The sequence below is a fragment of the Nerophis ophidion genome, linkage group LG07, assembly GCF_033978795.1.
Source record: "Nerophis ophidion isolate RoL-2023_Sa linkage group LG07, RoL_Noph_v1.0, whole genome shotgun sequence".
NCBI classification, from domain to species: Eukaryota; Metazoa; Chordata; class Actinopteri; order Syngnathiformes; family Syngnathidae; genus Nerophis; species Nerophis ophidion.
The window spans coordinates 39,266,537-39,293,719 of record NC_084617.1 but is presented as its reverse complement, the minus strand read 5'-3'; the positions used below and the strand labels follow the sequence as shown (position 1 = coordinate 39,293,719).

General features: G+C 41.4%; 1 protein-coding gene across 1 annotated transcript in view; it reads left to right on the top strand.

Moving 5' to 3' along the window:
* tut7 (terminal uridylyl transferase 7) overlaps positions 1–27,183 on the top strand; it is an 81,649-nt gene that overhangs the window by 15,876 nt on the left and 38,590 nt on the right. The window contains exons 9-22 of the mRNA XM_061906134.1: positions 85–211; positions 12,006–12,128; positions 12,210–12,344; positions 13,733–13,910; positions 13,980–14,614; positions 14,689–14,839; positions 17,318–17,404; positions 17,520–17,620; positions 22,098–22,155; positions 22,261–22,364; positions 22,439–22,528; positions 22,611–22,724; positions 26,758–26,835; positions 26,913–27,090. Coding sequence (XP_061762118.1) covers positions 85–211; positions 12,006–12,128; positions 12,210–12,344; positions 13,733–13,910; positions 13,980–14,614; positions 14,689–14,839; positions 17,318–17,404; positions 17,520–17,620; positions 22,098–22,155; positions 22,261–22,364; positions 22,439–22,528; positions 22,611–22,724; positions 26,758–26,835; positions 26,913–27,090 — 2,159 coding nt within the window. The remainder of the gene's footprint in view (positions 1–84; positions 212–12,005; positions 12,129–12,209; positions 12,345–13,732; positions 13,911–13,979; positions 14,615–14,688; positions 14,840–17,317; positions 17,405–17,519; positions 17,621–22,097; positions 22,156–22,260; positions 22,365–22,438; positions 22,529–22,610; positions 22,725–26,757; positions 26,836–26,912; positions 27,091–27,183) is intronic.

Below are 27,183 nucleotides of genomic sequence, written 5' to 3'. Positions count from 1 at the left end.
TCCAAAATTTGATTAATTGTCCAGCCCTACTTTGACAGGAACTTCAACAAAAGAAAAGGCGTTTATGTGTTTTTTTCTTCACAGTGGCCTTGTCTGCAAAGTGAGTGCAGGAAATGAAAACGCCTTCCAAACCACTTCTTATCTAGCTTCTCTAGCCACGCGCGAGCATCTCCTCCCTCAACTGGTTCTTGCACTGCGACTTTGGGCAAAGGTAATGTTCTAGTTCCTTTTTACGAGGTATTTACTTAACTATGTAAAGTTGTTGGCTAAGCTGATATCCATAAGGGCCGACCCCTTGCAACACATGCTCGACACCGTAGAATCTTGATTTATGAAATTAAATGGTTAACTTCAATTGTTTTAATCCCTATACTGGATTGGGACACCCATAATTTCTACTACCGTACTTTTCGGACGATAAGGCACACCTAAAATCCTTTACATTTTTCAAAAATTGACAGTGCACCTTATAACCCAGTGCGCCTAATGTACGGGTCAATCCTGGTTGTGCTTACTGACCAACCTTAAAGCAATTTTGTGTGGTATAAGACGGGGGTCGGCAACCCGTGGCTCTAAAGCTGCATGCGGCTCTTTAGCGCCGCCCTCGTGGCTGTCTGGAGCTTTTTCAAAAATGTGTGAAAATGGAAAAAGTCGAGGGGAAAATATATTTTTTTGTTTTAATATGGTTTCTGTAGGACAAACATGACACAAATATTTGTATTTGTTAGAAATCCCATTGTTTGTTACACATGCTTCACTGATGAGTATTTGGCAGGTGCCGTTTTGTCCTACTAATTTCAGCCGTCCTTGAACTCGCCGTAGTTTGTTTACATGTACAACTTTCTCCGAAACTGCCACAGAAAGGTGTTTCATGCCAGTCCTTCTTTGTCTCATTTTGTCCACCGTTATATGTTGTGTGTGACTGCACAAAGGTGAACTTTGTTGATGTTATTGACTAGTTGGAGTGCTAATCAGGCGTAATTGGTCAGTGCAAGACTGCAAGCTAGTCGATGCTAACATGTTATTTAGGCAAGCCGTATCTACATGTTGCATCATTATGCCTCGTTTGTAGGTATATTTTAGCTCATTCAATTTACTTTAATTATGTCCTGTGTATTTAATTTATATTTGCATGTTTCATTACACATTACCTGTATGTACAGTTGGCTGGATTTATGATAGTTGGTTGTGTGCTGTTATAGACCACAGCAAACGTTACCCAGTGTGCAAAGATTGTAATAAATCCATTAGAAGAAGACAGCGGGCCGTTTCCTTCAACCTGGACACACATCTATACCTTTTGGCCATTCTAAGAGTCATTTCAAGGAGTTATCTCACTCTTTAAGAAGCTTCTGTTTTACTAATGTGTTCCAATGTCATAAAAATGTGTCGAATAAATACTACATTTCTGTCAAAAGATTTGACACATAGTCCTTTTGACAGTTGGCTAATATAGCTAACATAGACACATCATGTGTTGCCTTCATTATAACACTTACATAAGGCTTTTAATTATTTGGGGCTCCAAACAGTAAATCTATTTTTTCAGTCTAATATGGCTCTTTTCAACATTTTGGGTTGCCGACCCCTGGTATAAGGTGTAATGATAAATGTGACCAATAGATGGCAGACGCACATAAGAGGTACATGTAGATGGAAAGTTGACCCCTGTTCAATAAATGAGGCTTGTAAATCAAAGCCAAGCCTGATGTTTCATTGAGAATGTAGGCCATTACACAAGGCACTCAAAAATATGTCAAAATGTTTTAGTGCGACTTTGGTAAGCTACTAAGCCGTACTGATTGATGTGTTGTCAGCGCATTACGGCTACCGTAATCAGACATACTGTGCTGTTATCTGGTGTTTTGATTTGTTATACTATGCAAAACTAACTTTCCTTACCTATTGGTACATGCTGTGGTGTATTTGGGATCTGCATAAGTCTCGAAAATGCGCGCGCACCCACCATTCTAAACCGCGCAGTAGTCAACAAGCTCCTACATTTTCTTTATCCTCTTGTGGTGGGGCATTCATTTTGTGCTGTTGCCATTTCTTTTATAAAGTAATATACAGTTCTAAGTTACATCTGTCAATAGACTCGCTGTGGAAGCGCTGAAAACTACTGTTACAACAAAGATGATGGGGAGAAGATGCAGTCGAGGTGGAGGCACGTAAATAAGACTGCCCACTAAACGGCACATACTAAAGAGAGTTAAAGACGGTCTTTAAAACAATCTATGCAACATTTTGACTAAAGAACCACCTTATGTAAACCACAAGGAAGTGTTTTAAATGTAGAAAAAAAAATCACAATATGCCCCCTTAAAGCGCCTTATAATCAGGTGTGCATTTTTGTATGGCTGTAGACCTGAATGAGGTGTGGTACAATGGCTGGACAACATGCTTAGTATAGGCACTGCCCTTATTGAAAGCAACTGCAAACTACTATGAGTAACTCTTGCAAAGAAAATCATGGTATCAAAGTCTTCAAAATTGTCGAGCAGCAGCGTAAAAGGGGTCTCTAACCAGCTTCGGTATACCTCGTTCGGTAGGGATAGTCACCAGACCGCCATCTTGTTACTGTATGCGTACGTATATGTAAGGAAATCATCAAAATTTCCACATAGAATTTTTGGACTATGTACCAGAAAGTAAAACTAGATAATGTCAAACAACAAATGAGCAGAATGAAGATCAATATTTTTTTAGCACACAATTTTATACTCTAAAGGTAAAAAAATATTCAAGAGTAGTTGGAGTCATTCTGGATCCCGAATGTTCGAAAGCTTTGAAAGGATTCTGGGCATTTACAGAGTACTTGTTGTTAAACTTAGAAGAACAGCCTTTGATTTTGGTCTCATACAAGCTTATGCACCAACAGCAGACCAAGGTGAGGCAGAGATTGAGAAATTCTATGAAGACCTTGAAAAGGCAAAAAGCCAATTTAAATCACAGGACCTCACGATAATAATGGGAGACTTCAATGCAAAAGTTGGTAAAGAACGCATCCAAAATATTGTTGGCCCATTTGGAAATGGAGACCTCAATGAACGCGGTGACAAATTGTCATAAAAAAAATTCAATATCACCAACACTTAGTTTCAGAACCATCCAAGGAGACGCTGGATATGGAAAAGCCCTGGTGATAGAGCGAGACACCAAATAGATTTTATATCAATTGAAGAGCGGTTTAAAAATAAAATCCTAGACTCTAAATCCATGCCAGGGCCGGACTGTGGTAGTGATCATGTCCCTGATAGAGCAGTCATTAAAGTGAGACTCGAAAAATATACAAACCCCGTTTCCATATGAGTTGGGAAATTGTGTTAGATGTAAATATAAACGGAATACAATGATTTGCAAATCCTTTTTAACCCATATTCAATTGAATGCACAACAAAGACAATATATTTGATGTTCAAACTCATAAACTTTATTTTTTTTGCAAATAATAATTAATTTAGAATTTCGTGGCTGCAACACATGCCAAAGTAGTTGGGAAAGAGCATGTTCACCACTGTGTTACATCACATTTTCTTTTAACAACACTCAATAAACTTTTGGGAACTAAAGAAACTAATTGTTGAAGCTTTGAAAGTGGAATTCTTTCCCATTCTTGTTTTATGTAGAGCTGTCGATGGGAGACACGTCTGGACTGCAGGCTGGTCAGGAAAGTACCCGCACTCTTTTACTATGAGGCCACGCTGTTGTAACACGTGGCTTAGCATTGTTTTGCTGAAATAAGCAGGGGCATCCATGATAACGTTGCTTGGATGACAATTATGTTGCTCCAAAACCTGTATGGACCATTCAGCATTAATGGTGCCTTCACAGATGTGTAAGTTACCCGTGCCTTGGGCACTAATACACCCCCCCATACCATCACAGATGCTGGCTTTTGAACTTTGCGCCTATAACAATCCGGATGGTTGTTTTCCTCTTTGTTCCGGAGGACACCACGTTCACAGTTTCCAAATATAATTTGAAATGTGGCCTCGTCAGACCACAGAACACTTTTCCACTTTGCATCAGTCCATCTTAGATGAGCTCGGGCCCAGCAAAGCCGGCGGCGTTCCTGGGTGTTGTTAATAAATGGCTTTCGCTTTGCATAGTAGAGTTTTAACTTGCACTTACAGATGTAGATAGATAGATAGATAGATAGTACTTTATTGATTCCTTCAGGAGAGTTCCTTCAGGAAAAAATTAACGACCAACTGTAGTTACTGACAGTAGTTTTCTGAAGTGTTCCTGATCCCATGTAGTGATATCCATTACACACTGATGTCGGTTTTTGATGCAGTATTGCCTCAGGGATCAAAGGTCCGTAATTTCATGGCTTACGTGCAGTGATTTCTCCAGATTCTCTGAACCTTTTGATAATTTTACGGACCGTAGATGGTAAAATCCCCAAATTCCTTGCAATAGCTCATTGAAAAATGTTCTTCTAAAACTGTTTGACAATTTGCTTACAAATTGGTGACGGTCACCCCATCCTTGTTTGTGAAATTACTTAGCATTTCATGGAAGCTGTTTTTATACCCAATCATGGCACCCACCTGTTCCCAATTAGCCTGCACACCTTTTGGATGTTCCAAATAACTGTTTGATGAGCATTCCTCAACTTTATCAGTATTTATTGCCACCTTTCCCAACTTCTTTGTCACGTGTTGCTGGCATCAAATTCTAAAGTTAATGATTATTTGCAAAAAAATTTTTTTGTCAGTTTGAACATCAAATATGTTGTCTTTTTAGCATATTCAACTGAATATGGGTTGAAAATGAGTTGCTGTGTACGTACATCTACTGATGCCTCTGGACACATCTTCAGTGATGTGCCTGGAATCATCGGGTGTTTCGGGTCTTTCAACATCATACACCCTCCTCCAGGTGACCCAAATGGGGCTGATCAGACCCCAGCTTGTGTCCAGATGGCCAGCTAGCTACCATGACTCCATGGCTCTCCCCTTTTGAGCCACAGCCATCTTGAGGCCCTCTCTGCCGCATCGGTGGTACTGCGGATGGCTCTCCTCCTTCTCTCTCCCTCGATGCCCAAACTGCTGAAGGCTCTGGTCAAGGAGCGGGCTGCAAAACACCTGCATCCAACCTCAACTGGGAGACACCTCACTCTCCAGCCAACCATGCTGACAGTCACTGACCAGTCCCGCGTACTTGGAGAGCTTCCTCTCAAAGGCTTCTTCCAGGCGTTCTTCCCATGGGACGGTCAGCTCCAGCAGCACTACATGCTTGGTGGACTCAGACACGAGGACAATGTCTGGCCGCAGGGTGGTAACTGCAATGTGGCTGGGGAACTTCAGCTGATGTTCAAGGTCCACGAACAGCTGCCAGTCTCTTGCAGAAGTTAGGATGCCCGCAGAAGTTCTTCTGGCAGGGGTTGGCTGCTCCCCAGCTCTGACAAAGGCGATGATTTTCTTGGAGGGTCGGAACTGCTTCGCCCACACAAGTCCTGCGCTGATGGTTTCAGCAATGGTCTTAAGGACTTGGTCATGCCTCCAGCGGTACCGTCCATCTCCAAGTGCCCTGGTGCAGCAGCTGAGGATGTGTTCCAGGGTTCCTCGCTTGGAACACAATGGGCATGCTGGTGTCTCTGCTATGCCCCATGTGTGCAGGTTTGATGGGCTTGGAAGCACATCGTACACTGCCTGGATGAGGAATTTAATGCGGTGAGGCTCGGCTTTCCACAGCTCGGCCCAGGTCACTTTCCTCTCAACCGCATTCTCCCATCTTGTCCAAGCTCCCTCTTGCTTCAATCCCACTGCCTTGCAAGTTCTAATTTCCTCCACTGCAGCTCTCACCTCCTCCTGAACAAGGCAGCGCCCTTCCTTCCCGCTGGTTTTCAATTGGGGAATTGGAAAGGAGCCTAGCCCAGCTCTGCCTCGAGTGACTACTCCCACCAGGCTTCTTTGACGCAGCCTTGCCTCTGCCTCTTGAACTGCATCCTCAGCCCTCCACTTCCTACCAGTCCTCACTTGGATCCCTGCTTATGCCACCTTCGGATCTCGTGAGTCCCTGAGCTGAACCCCTTCTCTGGCTCTTGCTACCTTGAACTCTTCCTCCAAGGATTTGAAGGGCAGTTGCAGTTTGTTGGTGTTCCCGTAGAGTGCGAGGCTGCTCAGGCTCTTTGGTAATCCCAGCCATCTCCGGAGGTGGCTACTGACCCTCCTCTCTAAGGTCTCCACTGTTGAGATGGGGACTGCATAGACAAGGAGGGGCCACAGGATCCTGGGAAGAATGCCATGTTGGTAGACCCAGGCTTTGAACTTTCCAGGTAGGCCTGACTTGTCCACGGATTTCAGCCAGCCATCCAACTCAGTGCAGGTCGACTGGATAGATGTGGTATCTCTCAGAGAGCTGTCAAAAACCTAGCCCAAGCTCTTGACTGGCTTCTCTGTGATGGTTGGAATGGCTGTGCCTGTGATGTTAAACCAGAACTTGTCTTCCACCTTCCCTTTCCTCAGCACCATAGACCTTGATTTGGCTGGCTTGAAACGCATCCGGGCCCACTCCAGCACCTTTTCGAGTCCCCCCAGAATCCACCGGCAGCCTGGGACTGATTCTGTCATGACAGTGAGGTCATCCATCAACGCCCTGATGGGTGGTTGCCGTTGTCCGGATTTCGATAGAGGCCCTCTGCACTCTGGCTCAGCAGACTTGGTGAGCATGTTCATGGCCAGGGAGAATAGTGTCACAGAGATAGTGCACCCTGTGATGATACCGATCTCCACCTTGTGCCAACGAGATGTTATTGCTCCCGAGGAGACCCTCATCCTGAAATTGGTGTAGTAATCAGCAATGAGGTCTCTACATCTGCTGGGAACATGATGTTTTGTTAATGTGAGCTGAACCAGCTTGTGTGGAATGGAGCCGAATGCATTTGCCAGGTCAAGCCGAAGCACTGACAGGTCGCCCTTGTTCTCTCTTGCCTCTCGAATGAGCTGTGTCACCACACTGGTATGCTCCAGACAGCCTGGCATTCCTGAAATGCCTCCCTTCTGGACAGATGTGTCGATGTAGGTGTTCTGACCCAGGTAGGTACACAGCCGTTTGGAAACAGTGCTGAAGAAGACCTTTGCCTCGACGCACAGCAGGGAGATGATGCGGAACTGGTCTAGCTGGGTGGAGTTTTCCTCCCTCGGGATCCATACCCCTTCAGCTACTCTCCATTGTTCTGGGATCCTCCCTCTTCTCCAGAAGACTCGCAGGATTTTCCACAGACGCAGCAGGATCTTGGGACAGTTCTTATACACTTTGTATGAAGTGCCACTCGGTCCTGAAGCAGAGCTTGCCCTTGCTCTGCGGACAACCTCCCTGACTTCCTTTAGCTGCTGTTCTGACATGTCATACTGCACCTCCGGTTCAGGGGGGTCTATGAGGATGTTACACTCTCCCAACTCCTGCTCTCTTGCGGGGTCGCTGTATGTCTGCTTCAGATGTCGGTCTATGTCTTCCTGCGAGGAGGCAAGTTTACCACTGCGCTTTTGCCCCAACAAATCCTTAGTGAACTTGAAGGGTTTGGAGATAAAGGCAACACGCTTGCGTGCCCTCTCACGGCGCCGCCTCCGATGCCACTCAGCCCGGCGAAGAACCCTGATATTATTCCGCAGGATGCACATTAGCTGGGCCAGGCCAATACGTTCCTCATCTCCGGCCTTCTTGTATTGGGACTTCAGTGCTTTCATCTCCTGCCTGATGTTGTGGATCCTCACAGCTCTTTGATTCTTTGAGTATGTTGTTCCGGAGCTTTTCTTCTCCTCCTCGCCGAATCGTTCAGCTGCGATACTGACAATGATTGTTGTCATAGCTTGTAGCTTCCCGTCAGCCTCTCCCTTTACCGTTGCCTCCAGAATTTGGTCGACATCGTCATCGAACTGCTTTCACAATGAGGTCATGCTAGCTGCTGGCCATTTGATCTGCCTCCTGTCAGATTTGATGCTCAAGGGATTAGTTTCCAACACTTGGAGGTTCCGGGCACTATGGGGTGACTCCGGGCCTGGCTCCTCCTGCGTCTCACCAGGTTGGACACCTGTGCGATGTGTTGCTTCTTCTCCCAACAGGCTCTTCATCCTCGCTCGGTGGATCTTTAGGCCGTGGATGTTCTTGCAGACTTTACCGCATGTACACTGCATGCTCATAGTCGTTCGTCCATTGCTTGGGTCTGTTGCCGTTGTGTCCGTCCAACCGGGGTGCTCATCCTCCCCCCCTCTCGGGCACCCCTGGGGGTATTTTTCCATTAAGTTCATCGTACCTTTGTTGGGAGTCCTCCTTTCAGAGGACACAGATTGGGTTGCCAGCCCGTTCTGCCCCGGTTGCCGTCTCTCCGAGCTGTCACTGACTCTCCAGTAGTCACCACACTCTTCATGGTTGTCATCCAGTCTTTCCTGGCTGTCACTGATAACTCAGGGTATTCGCTGTGTACATACATCTACTGATGCCTCTGGACACATCTTCAGTGATGTGTCCAGATGCAAATCATTGTATTCCGTATATATTTACATCTAACACAATTTCCCAACTCATATGGAAACAGGGTTTGTATATATATATATATATATAAAAGAAAATTGCAGTACCAAATTTTTAAACAGGACCAAGATTTTGTAAAGAATTTTGCCACATCAGTGTCAAACAAATTTAAAACATGAAACACATTTACAAGTGCATAAGACAGATGGAAAAAGATGCAAAAAAATATAATTCAAACCACTGGAAATCTTGTTCCTGTTACTAAATGTGAACCGCGCAAAAATGGATGACTCAAGAAATTCTTGATTTATTGGAAACACGGAGAGTATCAAAACAAAAAAGTGAGTACAACTAACTGGATAAGCTTGTAAAGAAGAAATGCAACATGGCTAAAGAAGTCTGGATAAACTCACAATGCGTAGAAATAGAACACAAGGACACTGATAACAAGTTTATTCACCAAAAGATCAAAGAAGTCAACGGGACGCAGGGCCCCTCAAAGTCAGGATGCATCAAATCAAAGGAAGGCAACGTACTAATGGATAAGGTAGACATTCTGTCAAGATGGTCAGAATATATTGAAGATTTATTCCATGACAAGTAGGTTGGGTATCGAGTATCGATTAGAATCAGGACTAACTTTCCGATTCTCCCGGCATCGTTCAAAAGTTTAAATTTCGATTCCTAGTTTCGTTACCCAGTCCGCCGACCGGAAAAAATAATAAGTCCGCCGACCCGGAAGAAGAAGCCGCTGAACACCAACGAAGAAGCGCCCACCGCCGGAAGTGTTAGCATAGCCGAGCCTATGTAGCCGAGCGAGTCAGTCAAGCATGCATAGCGGGCGTCAACGGTCGAAAGTGTGGCTTTATTTTACTAAAAAAAATGAAATATCGGCGAAATGTAACACGTGTGACAGGACTGTTTCGTGCTTAGGAGGGTGTACGTCGAACATGATGAAGCACCTCCGAGTTCATGGAGTACAAATAAATGCGTGTCCCGTCAATCTTTCCAGAACGCTCACGCACCCTGCCTGAGAAGGCGGATATGGTCATTTTCCTAAACAAGAACTGTCTCTGATTTTATACTGTACCTGCTGCTAATCTGGACTGGGTTTTGCAAGTTGTTTCTTATTGTTTATTTGCTTTTTTGCACCAGGTTAGCCCATCAGTGGGAGCACTGATGGGCTAACCTGCAGCATCATACACTTGTGTGTGCAAATGTGTTTTAATGAGGTTTTCAAAAATAAAGCTCTCTTGATGAAAGTGTATGAAAATGTATTCATAATTTATATAATATTTATATTCAAGTTCATATATTTGATATTTATATTCTAGTTGAAAACAGCCCTGTGAGGAACTTATAGTAAAGTTCATAAAAAGTTAATAGAATTAAAATTAATGGAGAATGTCAGACTATTTCATTCAGAAAGATTGTAGGTTAGCTAGCTCATTTAAAATATCCCAAACTTTTTTTTGACACTGCCTTTTTTTTTTTTTTAAAGAAAGAATCGGAATCAAGAACCGTCAGGAATCGGAATCGAAACAAAGAATCAGAATTGTAATCGTTCGAATTTAAACGATACCCAACCCTAATGATGACCGAGGCCTACCTCCAACTATAAGAAAAACCATGACAGAAGATGAAGTGAATAATGCCATGTCCAAAATGAAACATGGTTAAAGCGGTTGGAGCAGATAAAATACCAATTGAAGTCATAGAAGCACTCGAAGAAATTGGAACATCAGAGCTGACAGAACTGTTAAACATTTACGACGACGGGTAAATTCCATCCGATATGAAAAATCTATTTTTATTACTCTGCCAAAGAAACCAGGGGCCATAGACTGTGATCAATATAGATTGATAAGCTTTATGAGTCATACCACAAAAATTCTTCTTAGAGTACTGATGGCAAGAGCAAGGAATAAGATACATCCAGAGCTCCGTGGCCAATCCGGATTTCTCCCGGACCAGGGCACCAGAAATTCTTATTTTCACACACCGTATGGTAAACGAGAGATCAATAGAAGTGCAAACAGATTTATACCTGTGTTTTATAGACCATTACAAAGCATTCGATAAAGTGCAACATACAAAACCTTTTTCAAATCTTGAATGAGCTGGATATTGATTGGAAAGACCTGAGGATGATAAGAAATCTGTACTGGGAACAAGAAACAGCAGTCCGAATAGATGGTGAATGCAGTCAATTCCAAGCCATTCAAAGGGGTGTTTGACAAAGTTGTGTACTATCTCCTGATCTGTTTAACATCTACAGTGAAATGATCTTACGTAACATCAATCATTAAGATGGTAGAAAATTCGATGAATTAATGTTAACAACCTCAGATAAGCAGATGACACTGTGTTTGTGGCAGACTCTGAACAAAAACTACAGAACATCCTGAACACAGTAGTAGCACACAGTAAAGCAAACTAATTGGCTTTAAACCTCAAGAAAACCAAAAGCATGACAGTTTCCAAAAAAACACATCCACCTACCTGCATATATCCTCACATCCAACAACAAGAAAATATAAAAACAAATGGATCAATTCAAATACCTGGGTTTCACAGTAACATCTGATAGTAGGTGTGAAAAAGAGATAAACAAAGGATTGCCATGTCAAAAGACAGCTTCAACAAAATGAGTCATATATTTTAAAATAGAAACATCTCAAATGACACCAAACTCAGAGTCCTCAAAACATATGTATGGTCTGTCCTACTTTACAGCTGTGAATGCTGGACTTTAAACAATCAACGACTGAGAAAATTAAGAGTCAACTGAAATGTGGCTCTTCAGAAAAATACTCAGCATATCATGGACTGAAAAGAAAAGTAATTAAGAGGTATTGGCAAAGGCTATAACAAGAAGAACTCTAATAGCAACGATTCGAAATAAGCAGCTGAAAATCTTTGGACATATCATTAGAAAAGACAGTTTAGAAAAACTGATTTTAACAGGAAAACTAGAAGAAAAGAAAGCTCCAGTTCGACAATGAACAACATATACCAACAGCCTAAGAAATTTTATCGGAAATATCAATATAGAACTCATACATAGAGCGGACGACCGAGAAGACTGGAGAGCCCTTATCATCGATGCCTGCAAACAGGCCTGATATCCCACAATGATAGACCTGCTCGTCGGCAGTGCGCCTTATAATCCGGTGTGCCCTGTTGTCTGGAAAGTACAGTATTATACCGAACTTTTATTATGCGGTGCATCTTCTGTATGTGTGAGTGCTAGTGGCCCTGCCTCCGCCGACAGAGATTAAGAAAGGGGATGACTGACACGTTTATTGACTGTTATTTTAATGTTCCTACTTACATTGTATTCTGTTCATATTTTATAGTAAATCATGTTTACGTTTTGTCCTGTTTGTTTTCCTGTTCGTGCTGTATGTAAATTTGCATCCATGGAATTTTCTCCAGTGTGGGAAAACTAAAGTATATCCTATTTAATTCCCTCTCCTGAAGAGAACTAAATGTGAAATATCTTGTTTTTGCGTTTGTTGTAGATCTGCCAAATAGACCATGCAGATGAGGGTGGACTGCCCCCGTATGTTTTCGCCCTCATGGTCATCTACTTTTTACAACAACGCAAAGAGCCCCTCTTGCCAACATATCTGAACCACGAAGAGGTGTGCATTTTTTTCATTTTGAGCTAATTTCATATTTGCTCTGTTGCTGCCTATTAAATGATTGTTTATTTGTGTTTTTAGATAAAAACCTTTACACTCAGCAAACTTTCAAACTTTAACCTCACACACGTAGAAGGTGGATATTTGCACTGGGCTTACACCGCATCATCCAAAGACACCACACAGCCAGCAGAGGGGGCCTGCATGAGGGGAAAGGTAAGTTTTATTGAAGCATTATCCCATCCAGCTGTTTTATTCTACAGTGGAACCTGGATTTACAAACTCCTCTGTTTGCAAACATTTTGGTTTAGGAACATTTAGAATGGGGCAAACATGTCTCTGTGTGCGAACGATTCATTCATTCAGCAGGAGTAAAAGACTGAAACAGCACCTACTTTAATGTAGGGCGGGCTTTAGAAGTGTTGCTCTTTTAGGAGAGATCTGAATGGGGATTGTGGAAATTAGTTATTTTTAAGTGTTCTTTCTTAATCCATAGTCATGTTTAAAGCAGCTAGTGTTTTCCCATGTGAACGCCTCGGGTTTTTCTTCTTATGTCCGCTAGTAAACTCTTTTGTCTTAAGGGCTCCTTTTTGTCGGCTCACTGGACTGTTTTGGCCAGCTCCCTATCTGTAGCAGCTGCATTTCTTTCTGCGCGGGAGGGGCTGTTTTTTCGCTCTATATAAGCGGACTCTTTTTGTCTGAATTTAGACCTCGCTTGCTGATGCTACGGTTGCATTGTAAGTGCTGGTCTCTTGAAGCTTCAGTAAAACTTGGTATTATAACGTTCGGTCTCTGGGGTCCTTTTTACTCAACATATAGGTCATCCGAAAGAATTTAGGATTGACCAGTGTGTTTTATTCCATGAGAGGAGACTGGGTAGCGCGCAACATGAGCGAGTAATGTACTGCGTAAACTGTACAAGAAGTGAACTTTTGTAAATTGCTGTGCAAAATGAATGAATGATTTGCTTACAGAGGTACATTTGGCTCAATCAAAGATCTTAAATGGACAAGTTTGCAAAAACGGGGGTTCGTAAATCCAGGTTCCACTATAGTATAATGATACTATAGCGCCCTTTGAGACACTTGTGATTTAGGGCTATATAAACAAACATTGATTGATTGATACTATAGTTGGTATCGTTACTGCCGGTATTTGTATTGATCCACTCACCCCTGTCTACATTCAAGAGCTCTAGCTTAGCAGTTAGCATGGCTTCATGTATCTTACGATGTGTAGTGTAATGTGTTGGACTATTCCTTGTCCTCCAGTAATAATGACACTTGCAAAAAATGTACTCTTTTTACAAGGATTACTGACCAAGAAACAGCTTTCCACTGGATGGACATTAGCCGCTACTTTGCTAGTGAGGACGCTACATTATGTTGAGGACGTGTTCTTTGGCTTGATGCTGGGACACCGCTAGAATGTGTCAGCAACATGCATTATCACAATATGGCGATAGTCCTGGAAGCTTGGTCATCAGTCAAATTGATAACATGTATCGTGCAACCATACTTGTAAGCATGAAACGACTTGAAGACCACCTTATAATGCATTGTTGATGTGTCAGCATGTAAAACGTGTGTGTGTTTACCTCGTAGGTTCCCCTGGTGTTCCAGAGCCCACGCCCGCCAGTAGAGGTTGGTCGTCTCTGGGTAGAAATGCTTCGCTTCTATTCTCTTGAGCTCAACATGGGCGACAATGTCATCAGTGTACGTACCAGAGCTGTTCTTTCCCGGGATTTAAAAGACTGGCCCAAGAAACGCATTGCTGTGGAAGGTAGGCAGGAGGCCGGAGTTGTATGTTGAACTTGACTGACCCTCGCTCATGTCTGTTTGTGTCGGCTAGACCCCTTTGCTGTAAAGAGGAATGTGGCCCGCTCTCTTAACAGCCAGCAAATGTACGACTACATCCTCCATTGCCTCAAAAGCACGTATAAGTACTTTGCACTGCCACTCAACACACCAGCAGGCAGGCATCAAAGACCCGCTAAATGCACAAATGAGTCACGAGAGGGCGAGGCATGCATTTCTGAGTTGAGCCGACTTAGCATCCAGTCCAGTCTCGCAAAAGCTGAAGAAAATGGTCCTGAAGACTCTGATTGCATCATTGAGGACGAGGAGGAAGTTGAAGATGGCAGTGACTCCGAGGGGGAAAAGGAAAAGGTGGACTTGGGCAAAAGCAGCTACTCTGAGGAGGAGGATGATGATGAAGATGTGGAGACGCACGTCAGATGTCACCTGGATAGTTTAACCACAGAAGATGAGGAGATTTTCCCTGTGGACGAGATCTCAGGGGAGGAGCTGCTGTCCGATGAGGAGGGTCCAGATTTGGACACACCTTTTTCAAATTGTGAGGAGGGGGAGGAGTCTGTGCCTGCTGTCACCTCGCCTCTGTGTATAGACGACGCCGCTCAAAACAAAGAACACCCGCAGAACACAAAGTCCTATGAATTCACCAAGCAGGCTTTCACCAGAGGAAAAGTGTGTTTTACTTCATTGTACGAACAACACAATTCTAACCACGTACTAAGTAAGCTTTGTGTCCTCCCTCTCAGCCACACCTGGTCGTATGTAGCTTGTGCAAGCGTGATGGCCATCTGAAGAAAGATTGTCCAGATGATTTCAAGAAAGTGCCGCTGAAGCCTTTGCTGGCGATGACGCCAAACTTCCTCAGTGTACTTGACAAAGCCTGTGAGCAGTGCTACGGTAAGAACAAGTGTCCTTGTTTATTCTTATTCGGATCCCAAATATCAAATACTGTAAACACTCATTTATGGCGGTTAATTAGTTCTAGGCCTCACCATACTAAATACATTTCCGCATTGGAATTAGTAATATTAAATTGATCCTTCTAAGGCAGCTCGATGGCACAGGGCTTAGTACGTGTGCCTCACAATACGAAGGTCCTGGGTACGATCCCGGGCTCGGGATCTTTCTGTGTGGAGTTTGCATGCTCTCCCTGTGACTGCGTGGGTTCCCTACGGGTACTCTGGCTTCCTCCCACGTCCAAAGACATGCACCTGGGGATAGGTTGATTGGCAAAGCTAAATCGGCCCTGGTGTGTGAGTGTGAATGTTGTCTGTCTATCTGTGTTGTCCCTGTGATGAGGTAGGGACTTGTCCAGGGTGTACACCGCCTTTTGCCCGAATGCAGCTGAGATAGGCTCCAGCACCCCCAGCGACCCCGAACGGGACATGCGGTTGAAAAGGGAATGGATGGATGATCGTTTTAACAGCCACAGCATTAAAAAAATGTTTGAGACCTTCTAGATACGGTTTGAAACATGATTGTCAGGTAGACATGAAATAAAACCCCCCACACACACCTTTACAATTATTTGGAATAATATAGTAATGCTGTGTTAGGCTGAGCCTAACACAGTGGCCATAATACTGGCCATAATACTGGACAGTGGACTCTTAGTTTTAAAAATGTTTTTTAAGGGAGGAGCTGTTCATTTCAAAAAGCCGTTCAAAAGACTGGCTCTTTGATATGGTTTTTGTTTTAAACTAGATTTTTAATCAAGTAAACAATCACTGGTAGAAATTATTAGATAAGACATGGATCAGAATAATGTAATCTATACAAATATTAACAAAATTTAGTCCAATGGTGGGAATTATAAAAATATCGACCATAATTTGGTTTTTGTTGGGTTTCAATTGTAAAGATTCCATAAGGCAGTGCCATATCTCTTGGATTTTACATTGACATCACTATTTAAAATGTTTTCCTCACTGAAAAACAAGATGGTTGCACGACACCATTTTAACGTTACAGAAAAAAATGCATAAATAAATAAGAACAAACTACTTCAGAACTATTAACCAGAAAAGTGAATCCAAATAAAATAATCTAAATAAAAATAAATGAAAAAAGTGAATCCAAATGTTATGCTCCCTGACTCATTTTCTATTATCTGCATGTGCATAAAAAAACAGCTCCCAAACACACGACTTGCAACTGCAAATCCGTTCTCATCGTTGACTTGCAAATCTGTTCTCATCGTTGACTTGAAAAGCGCTGTTCAAAACATTTGATTTGTTGGCGAACATCACATGTATAGTTTTGGTCTCATCTAGTGTCTAATACTACACATGTAGCCATTGTTTTGCTTGACAAAGCTTAATTTGAGTCACAAAACGAGTACATTATGATTATAAAATCTGCAATAGACTGAAGCCGTAAACTTCCAAGCGCTATGTGACGAGGGACGACTATACTGAACTCTAATAAGTTAACCCGCTATAACACTGAATACATCGATTTCATTCTAGGTACACTGCTAATATTATGTTTTCATTTGTATCAGTAGTCAACATTTCAACAGGGCCCAAGAATGTAGTATCCATCCATCCATCTTCTTCCGCTTATCCGAGGTCGGGTCGCGGGGGCAACAGCCTAAGCAGGGAAACCCAGACTTCCCTCTCCCCAACCACTTCGTCTAGCTCTTCCCGGGGGATCCCGAGGCGTTCCCAGGCCAGCCGGGAGACATAGTCTTCCCTCCGTAGGGAGGCGTTCGGGTGGCATCCTGACCAGATGCCCGAACCACGTCATCTGGCTCCGCTCGATGTGAAGGAGCAGCGGCTTTATTTTGAGTTCCTCCCGGATGGCAGAGCTTCTCACCCTATCTCTAAGGGAGAGCCCCGCCACACGGTGGAGGAAACTCATTTCGGCCGCTTGTACCCGTGATCTTATCCTTTCGGTCATGACCCAAAGCTCATGATCATAGGTGAGGATGGGAACGTAGATCGACCGGTAAATTGAGAGCTTTGCCTTCCGGCACAGCTCCTTCTTCACCACTATTTTTTACAAATGGCTCACAGCTTATTCTAAACATAAAACTAATAGTCAATCGAAAAATTTCAAATGTTAAAACTCACAGTGATATTAATAACTATTTGTTTGCTCTCTCGCTGAAAAACTTTAAGAATTGTTTCCCAAAAGGTCTTAGTTCTACAAGTTGACCTTTTTTTGTTGTCGATACAATTGGCTCTCACTGCTTTCCTTGTTATCCCCGTGTAGCCAACCGTAACTCATTAGAGATGATGCGATTTGTATCTCTTATTTATTAACATTCCTGACGGAATGAATAAAGTACCATCTAATTCAAATTAATTAGTTTTACTTATGAATGATATCTTCAAGTTTAACAGAAGTGTATTATTTGTGCCCTTCTTCCAGTGGACTTTGCCCCAGATGACTTGGAATTGACGATTAGAGAGTGCATCATTCAAGATCTGGAAACCTTCGTCAGACGACAGTTCCCTGGTGAAGTACACTTTTATCGCCATTTTCAAATTTTTTAACTGGTCCATTACTTGATATATTATTGCGCAACTCAAATGTTTGCCCTACTAATTTTTGTTGTTGTTGGTTTGAACAGGGGCTCGACTGCAGCTGTTTGGATCGTCCAAAAATGGTTTTGGCTTCCGGCAGAGCGACCTGGACATCTGCATGGTGCGTGACGGCCAGGACACCATCGATGTAAGTTATGTCACCACTTACAATGTTATATTTAGTAGCGATCGACTAATTTGGCACTCTGACGTCTACCGGCATCAGTTTTCTTTATTGGTATCCATCAGCAGATACCATATACACACATGATAGCAGTATTTATAAAAAATAGTGAAATAGATAGTTATAACCACTGCTCAGAAACCAGTCAGTTTGCTCTGTGTGAAGAACATTTCCTTTTTGCGGAAACCCAATTTTTCTTTCCAATTAATTTAGGAACTTAAATTTTTTGCAGTGTTGCTTTGTCTGGCCTAGGAGATGTTTTATTATCTCGATTAGTGCTTTCGAAAGGTTGTAAGTGATTGAGCCTATACTGTCAACAATTGGGCGGAGTGGAACGTCTTCTTTATGTATTTTAGGGGTGCCACACATTCTGGGATTGATACTGGCGGTTTGTAGTAAAAAACTGTAGTCGTCCTTGTTTATTTTTCCCTCGTCCACTAATGGTTTTAGTAGAGTCCTCAGTTTTTTCTTTTTGTCTTCTGTCGGGTCCTTTTTTAGAACTTCACATGTGTCTTTACCCTCCAGCATAGCTATCATTTGGCTTTCGTATTGTTTTGTTTGTGTCCATAATGACTGTCCTTCCTTTGTCTGCAGGTAGTACTTTTATTGTTTGTCTTTGGCTATTGACTGTATGGCGTTCCATTGTTCCCTACTGGTGTTTTTGTGTGTTATTTTGGCAGTCTTCAGTATCTCTGCTACCTTGTTGCACAAACCCGCTTTGTCACCTTGATTTGTTAATTTATGACATGCTATCTCTGTTGCTACGATGAATTCTTCGTATGGGATGTTTATTGGTGTTGTGGCAAAGTTAAGACCGAGAGACAGCACCTTGTTTTCAGTTGCTGTTAATTAGCGTTGTGAAAGGTTACATAACCATTTTTCTCTTTTTTCTGTGTGTTCCTCCTCCTTTTTCGCTGAGGTTAGCTTCTCAAGTTTTCTGATATGACTGTATTTTGTTGTCTTGAATTCCCTCTCGTGCTCACGTTGTAGATGGTCATTCATTATCCGTTCGGTTTCCATGTCCAGGACAAAGCGTTTGAATCCACTCCTTTTCTCGGTTAACTGCTCTTCAATGTTGTTGATCTTGTTCACCGTGCATGGTATTCTTTTTCTCACCAAGGCATTTTGTGCATTTCATACAAAATTGCTCCGCGTTAGTTGTCGGAATTGGGTTTTTTATCCCCAAGCTTGTTGGAACATTTCTTTTAATGTAATGTGAATCTCAGGTGGTTGCGGAAGCGGGCCAGTTTGTGTTCCAGTTGTTTCAAACAACGGAATTATTTGACACTATACTGTCCATGGCTTTACATAGTATGTTGAAGAGGTTCATTTAGCCCACTGATGTGTATTTGTAAATACACATCAGTGGGCTAAATGAACCTCTTCAACAACGTCTTTTCCTGCCTATTTCAGCAAGACAATGCCAACCCACGTGTTGCAACAGCGTTGCTTTGTAGTAAAAGAGTGCGGGTGCTAGACTGACCTGCCTGTAGGCTACACCTGTCTCCCATTGAAAATGTGTGGTGTATTATGAAGCGTGATATACGAAAATGAAGACCCCGGACTGTTGAACGACTCAAGCTGTACATCAAGCAAGAATGGGAAATAATTCCACCTAAAAAGCTTAAAAAATTGCGTGTCCCCAGTTCCCAAACCTTTATGGAGTGTTGTTATAAAAGTAAAAGCCATGTAACACAGTGGTAAAAAATGTCCCTGTGCCAACTTTTTTACAGTGTGTTGCTGCCATTAAATTCTAAGTTAATGATTATTGGCAAAAAAAACACATTTCTAAATTCAAACATTAAATTGAATTCAATGGAATATAGGTTGAAAAGGATTTGCAAATCATTTGTCCCTGTGCCAACTTTTTTACAGTGTGTTGCTGCCATAAAATTCTAAGTTAATGATTATTGGCAAAAAAAACACATTTCTAAATTCAAACATTAAATTGAACTCAATGGAATATAGGTTGAAAAGGATTTGCAAATCATTGTATTCTGTTTTTATTTACGATTTACACAACGTCCCTACCTCACTAGTTTTAGAGTTGGTGTAGAAAAATCGCGTATTTTACAATTTTTCGCAGATTTACCGTACTTTAAAATACTAATGCTCTTCTGACCCACATAAATAGACTCACGTAGTAAAGGTGTTTGTTAAATTCCTTGATGTTTTTTGGTGGAAAATTAACCACAACATTGGCGCCGCATAAAACATTAAGACGTTACCGATAAGACGTGTCTTAGAAATTAATGTTAAAAAAGCAGCAAAACGCCTTGTTTAGCCGTTTACTGAAGTATACTATTCATGTTTTGTTTACTTTTTCTACAAACCCCGTTTCCATATGAGTTGGGACATTGTGTTAGATGTAAATATAAACGGAATACAATCATTTGCAAATCATTTTCAACCCATATTCAATTGAATATTCTACAAAGACAACATATTTGATGTTCAAACTGATAAACATTTTTTTTTTGCAAATCATTAACTTTAGAATTTGATGCCAGCAACACGTGACAAAGAAGTTGGGATTGGTGAAAATAAATACTGATAAAGTTGAGGAATGCTCATCAAACACTGATTTGGAACATCCCACAGGCTAATTGGGAACAGCTGGGTGCCATGATTGGGTATAAAAGCAGCTTCCATGAAATGCTAAGTAATTCACAAACAAGGATGGGGCGAGAGTCACGAATTTGTAAGCAAATTGTCGAACAGTTTTAAAATATCATTTCTCAACAAGGTATTGCAAGGAATTTAGGGATTTTACCATTTACGGTCCGTAAAATCATCAAAAGGTTCAGAGAATCTGGAGAAATCACTGCACGTAAGCATGACATTACGGACCTTTGACCCCTCAGGTAGTACTGCATCAAAAACCGACATCATTGTGTAAAGGATATCACCACATGGGCTTAGGAACACTTCATAAAACCACTGTCAGTAACTCCAGTTGGTTGCTACATCTGTAAGTGCAAGTTAAAACTCTACTATGCAAAGCGAAAGCCATTTATCAGAAACACCCAGGAACGCCGCCGGCTTCGCTGGGCCCGAGCTTATCTTAGATGGACCGATGAAAAGTGGAAAAGTGTTGTGTGGTCTGACGAGTCCACATTTCAAATTATATTTGGAAACAGTGGACGTGGTGTCCTTCGGAACAAAGAGGAAAATAACCATCCGGATTGTTATAGGCGCAAAGTTCAAATGCCAGCATCTGTGATGGTATGGGGGTGTATTAGTGCCCAAGGCATGGGTAACTTACACATCTGTGAAGGCACCATTAATGCTGAATGGTCCATACAGGTTTTGGAGCAACATATGTTGTCATCCAAGCAACGTTATCATGGATGCTCCTGCTTATTTCAGCAAAACAATGCCAAGCCATGTGTTACAACAGCGTGGCTTCATAGTAAAAGAGTGTGGGTACTTTCCTGGCTTGCCTGCAGTCCAGACATGTCTCCCATCATAAATGTGTGGCGCATTATGAAGCGTAAAATACGACAACAAGACCCCGGACTGTTGAACAACTTAAGCCGTACATCAAGCAAGAATGGTAAAGAATTCCACTTTCAAAGCTTCAACAATTAGTTTCCTCAGTTCCCGAACGTTTATTGAGTGTTGTTAAAAGAAAAGGTGATGTAACACAGTGGTGAGCTTGCCCTTTCCCAACTACATTGGCACGTGTTGCAGCCATGAAATTCTAAAGTTAATTATTATTTGCAAAAAAAAAAAAAAAAAGTTTATGAGTTTGAACATTAAATATCTTGTCTTTGTAGTGCATTCAACTGATTATGGGTTGAAAAGGATTTGCATATCATGGCTTCACGGTGTCAGAGGGGTTAGTGCGTCTGCCTCACAATACGAAGTTCCTGCAGTCCTGGGTTCAAATCCAGGCTCTGGATCTTTCTGTGTGGAGTTTGCATGTTCTCCCCGTGAATGCGTGGGTTCCCTCCGGGTACTCCGACTTCCTCCCACTTCCAAAGACATGCACCTGGGGATAGGTTGATTGGCAACACTAAATTGGCCCTAGTGTGTGAATGTGAGTGTGAATGTTGTCTGTCTATCTGTGTTGGCCCTGCGATGAGGTGGCGACTTGTCCAGGGTGTACCCTGCCTTCCGCCCGATTGTAGTTGAGATAGGCGCCAGCGCCCCCCGCGGCCCCGAAAGGGAATAAGCGGTAGAAAATGGATGGATGGATGGATGTATTCCGTTTATATTTACATCTAAAAAAAATTCCCAACTCATGTGGAAACGGGGTTTGTACAAATTAATATTGGTTCCAAAATTCAGTTATCTGCCTCCTTGAATACTAATATTCGGCATCGGTCATGAAAAAACATAACGGTTGGTATCTATTAATAGGTACAGCAAGTGTCTTTCGGGAAAAAAAAAAAAGTAGCAATATGTTTTATTTTATTTCTTTCCGATGTCTCTACAGGATGTTGACTGCATCAATGTAATTGAACGTCTTGCCAAGCTTCTGAGGAAACACCCTGGTATGAAGCAACAATCTTCGTTTTTAATTTATTTGATTGTTCATGCAAACAACTTTTCAAAAAATACAATGTTGCCATCCACTCATCTCATCATAATCCTTACAGATTTGAAGAACATTCTGCCCATCACTACAGCTAAAGTCCCCATTGTAAAGTTCTACCATGCTCGCACTGGCCTGGAGGGAGACATAAGCCTCTACAACACACTGGTAGGAAATCCACACCTGCAATAAAATAAGCAATTTAATCAAAATTTTTTTCAATCAAAACATTTCATCCTCAGGCTCTGTACAACACACGCCTGCTGGCGTTGTACGCCGCAATTGACAGGAGGGTGAAGATCCTCTGCTACGTCATGAAGGTTTTCGCCAAGGTTCGGATGCTGCACAATGCAAGCTGGAATTTAGCATTTGCTGCTTTTTGTACGATTGTAATTTTTCTTTGTTGCATTTCAGATGTGCGACATTGGGGACGCGTCACGTGGCAGTCTCTCGTCTTATGCCTGCACTCTCATGGTACTATTCTTCCTCCAGCAGAGGGATCCGCCTCTTATACCTGTACTGCAAGAGGTAAACATACCTTTTTTTCATGCTTAGTTTGGTCTCTGGTTTTGTCAGTATTTGCATCATCTTAATTAGGGCCAAGCGATCTGGGGGAAAAAAAGGATATATTTTTTCATGCCATCCAATCTTGATTAGTTGGTTAAAATATTTTTAACATACTGCGAAATAACAAAGCAGATATATTTCAAATTTGTACTCAACTACAGGGTTGTCCCGTTCCAAAAATGTATTTTGATACATTTCAATACTTTTCCCAATTTTCACCCGGCCGACATTATTAAGGGCTGCCGTGACTGCACTGCCTACAACAGTGGTTCTCAACCTTTTTTCAGTGATGTACCCCCTGTGAACATTATTTTAATTCAAGTACCCCTAATCAGAGCAAAGCATTTTTGGATGAAAAAAAGGGATAAAGAAGTAAAATACAGCACTATGTCATCAGTTTGGGATTTATTAAATTGTATAACAGTGCAAAATATTGATCATTTGTAGTGGTCTTTCTTAAACTGTTTGAAAAATATATATATAAAAATAACTAAAAACTTGTTGAAAAATAAACAAGTGATGCAATTATAATTAAAGATTTCTACACATAAAAGTGATCATTAACTTAAAGTGCCCTTTTTGGGGGATTGTAATAGAGATCCATCTGGATTCATGAACTTTTTCTAAACATTTATTCACAAAAGAGAAATCTTTAACATCAATATTTATGGAACATGTCCACAAAAAGTCTAGCTGTCAACACTGAATGTTGGATTGTTGTATTATTTTTCCACAGTTTATGAATTTACATTCATACTTCATTGAAGTTTTATTCAATAAACATATGTATAAAGGATTTATGAATTGCTGCTGTTTTTAATAAATCTCACTTGTCCCTTGGCGTACCTTCAAGTACCTCCAGGGGTCCGCACACCCCCAAAAGAAGACTACCGCTCAACTACATGTCATTGCGCATGCTTTTATATCACACAACCAATGTGCCGGCTCCATAATATGTTGTGTGAGACTTGTGCAGAACAACGTCAGTGGCTGCAAGACAGCCTTACACGTCACTGTAAGGATGCCCGTATAAACAACTTTAACACTGTTACAAATATGCGCCACACTTTGAACCCACACCAAACAAGAATGACAAACCCTTTTTGGGAGAATTTCCGCACCCTAACACAACTTAAACACAAGAGAACAAATACCCAGAACACCTTGCAGGGCTACAATATACAACACCTCAACCGACGCAAGTAGGGAGGGTGGGAGCGTGGGGTGGTGGTGGTAGCAGGGGTGTGTATATTGTAGCCCAGAAGAGTTAGGTCCACATGGGATTTTGGGTAATTGTTCTGGTGTGTTTATGTTGTTAGGATGCGGATGTTCTCCCGAAATGTGTTTCTCATTCTTGTTTGGTGTGGGTTCACAGTTTGGCACATGTTTGTGACAGTGTTAAAAGTTTTTTATGGCCACCCTTAGTGTGACCTGTATGGCTGTTGATCAAATATATCTTGCAATAACACACGCGTCTCACAAGGCCAGATGTAACATACAACTGGGCTTGCACGCTGTCAGCTCAGGATGTAGGGGGCGCCAAAGGCAGTGCCATTATGGCACTCCCTGAATATTGTTGATCTGGTAAAATTTGACAAGCGCGGGCCGCATGTTTGAGACCCCTGCCCTAGGGGAAACTGGGTAACACATGGCACACTGACAAAGCATAACATACTGTTACTATAACAATCTACAAGGTTAATACAGTTTGATTCTCTTTCTTCCCCTCCATTTATCTGCTTTCTTTTGTATTTCAAGTTATAGTTACATATATGTATTGTTGCACTTGAAATAATTGTGTTGTTGATAATAGATATTATTAAATATTATAGATATAATATTTTAATTTTCCTGAAGGAACTCTCCTGAAGGAATAAATAAAGTACTATCCATCTATGTATCTATCTAGAGGTAATTATTGTTATTGTCCATTATCAATAGTGCTATTTCTTTTGGTATTTGTATTGCTCCATTTGTGCTCATTTTCATTTATGTTATTAATATTTATTTCACTAACTGTTTCTTTGGTATCACTTTTACCATCATATTTGTACATATCCTATTTGCTGATGCTGTTCTGTTGTTGTTGTTTGTTGTTGTTGTCTCTTTGTCTTATCCCCGTCTTGTACCCGCAATTTCCCCCTCTGTCTTAATTTTTTCTCTCTTTCTATCCCCTCCTGTTCCAGGCTTGGCTGATAAATAATAATATAAATCCATTTGATAAAGTCAAATACAAAAAAGGCAACAAGAGAATCAGAAATACTTTATTAATTAATATTATTAATTAATAATTATTAATAAACTGAAGAATCCCACATTTCTCTTTTGTAAAGTAAATATGTACATCTGGGCATCTACATCAAAATAATGATTTGCCTGAGTAGCCTTAAAAAGGACAAAAAAAATAAATAAAATATAATTTTCAAATTAGGACACTTTGTACGCTGTTAGCATCATTGTTACGTGCATATATACAACATACTTTAGTATGTTGAAAAAATCGATTTACATCCAAATTGCGATTTTTATTTATTCCAATTCTAAATCGATTCAGAATTTTTAAAAATCGATTTCAAAAAGATAAACTAAGTAAATAGAAAATATTTTTTATCAATTTAAAAAAAAAAAAAAAACAGTGCACCCAAATGTACGCTGCACCAACTAAATTTGAAGAGAAAAAAATATTTTCCTGTTGTATTAGCCACAACAGACTCTAAGCTGCAGAAATAGGAAATGAGTTATACTGTAAATGTTTATTTACATACCGCAATTGTTTCCAAACGGTGCCTTTAACACAACTGCTGATTAAACAAAACAGAAGTCATCATCATGGACCCACTAGCTACGTAAGCTAGCTATCCAATCAGCTAAATAGACTCAATAATTCCACGGTGACGGCTAGGGGAATTTACTGAGGAATTTGTATAACTGAAACAATACCAAAAATGCAGTTCTAAGTTAATAATGCTATCACAGACACTCGTTAGCATATTAGCTCATTCTAAAGGCGCTAGTGTATTATTACATTACGATAACACGTACAAATAAGCTTGGAATCTCTCCTACAGACATCACATATGGGACGGTTTAGTAAGTATAAACAGTCACAGTTATACTGTAAAACTTGGAGTTATAAATGAAGAAAGAATGAATAGAAATACTATGAACGGCTTAAAGACTGAACGGCACTTTACTTCTGGTTTCAAAGCTCAGTTTAACAGAAAGGCAATGCAACACGACACCTGCAGTCCGAACTTGTCCAAAAGTTGGCACCATAGCACAAACGAAACACCACAGTGTATTTGCTTTTTTTTTTTACAACTTTTTTTATTATCGAAGAAAAAATTATAAATTAGTTGCACCATCTCTTAAGCCGCAGGGTTTAAAGTGTAGTAAAGAGTAGAGGCTTATAGTCTGAAATTTACAGTACTTGGAGTGTGTATTTGTCATTAGTCAGCAACCAAAAGGAGGTTTTGAAACCTGTTTTGAAAAGGTTTCATTATAGTTATCATAGAAAATACATTCTCAGAACCCGTTTGATTTGATCTTGAATCGAATCGTCACCCCAAGAATCGGAACTGGGTTAAATTGTGAGTTACCCAAAGATTCTCACCTCTAAATCATCTCTGATAATAGTTTCAATTAGCGTATGGGTCAAAAGGCTTCACCACTTGTAAAAGATAAACTGCTAGTGTGTGTTAGCAGCAGTTGTGAAGACTCGGTGCTCATTCTGTTTTTACTTCCACGTTAACTTGCACGTGGAGTGGGAAAAGGTCAATTCTCATTTTCCGCTATGTTTGATAGAGTTGATACTTCTACAGCTGATCACTGTAATCAACCTGAAATTCTACATGTCATTCGATCATATCATCTCCCAGCCCTTGTCTTAATTCAATATTCGTCTAAAAAAATGTTTAAGACTAACTGGTAACTGTCATTATTGTTCGTTTTTTAACCCAATCCTCCACTTTTTACCTCAATGTGTCATTTGCAGCTCTATGATGCAGACGTGAAGCCTGAGGTGTTGGTGGACAGCTGGAATGTGTATTTCTTTGACGATTTAACAGAATTGGTGCGTATATGGTGTTGGTGTGCACGTTGCACATAGGGCCTCGATGTATAACACTTTCATTGTTGCTCGGTCCGCAGTCTGCTCGGTGGCCACAAGGCGGCCATAACACGGAAACGGTGGGGGAACTGTGGCTGGGCATGCTCCGCTTTTACACAGAGGACTTTGACTTTAAAGAGCATGTTGTGTGCATCCGCCAGAAAGCCCTGCTCACCACTTTCAACAAGCAGTGGACATCCAAATACATTGTCATTGAAGGTCAGTGTCTGCCACAGTAGTAACCAGTGTATACAAGTTTGACTGTTGTCACAGACTTTTCCGCCATGGGAACTGAACTTTTTGGGGAATTTT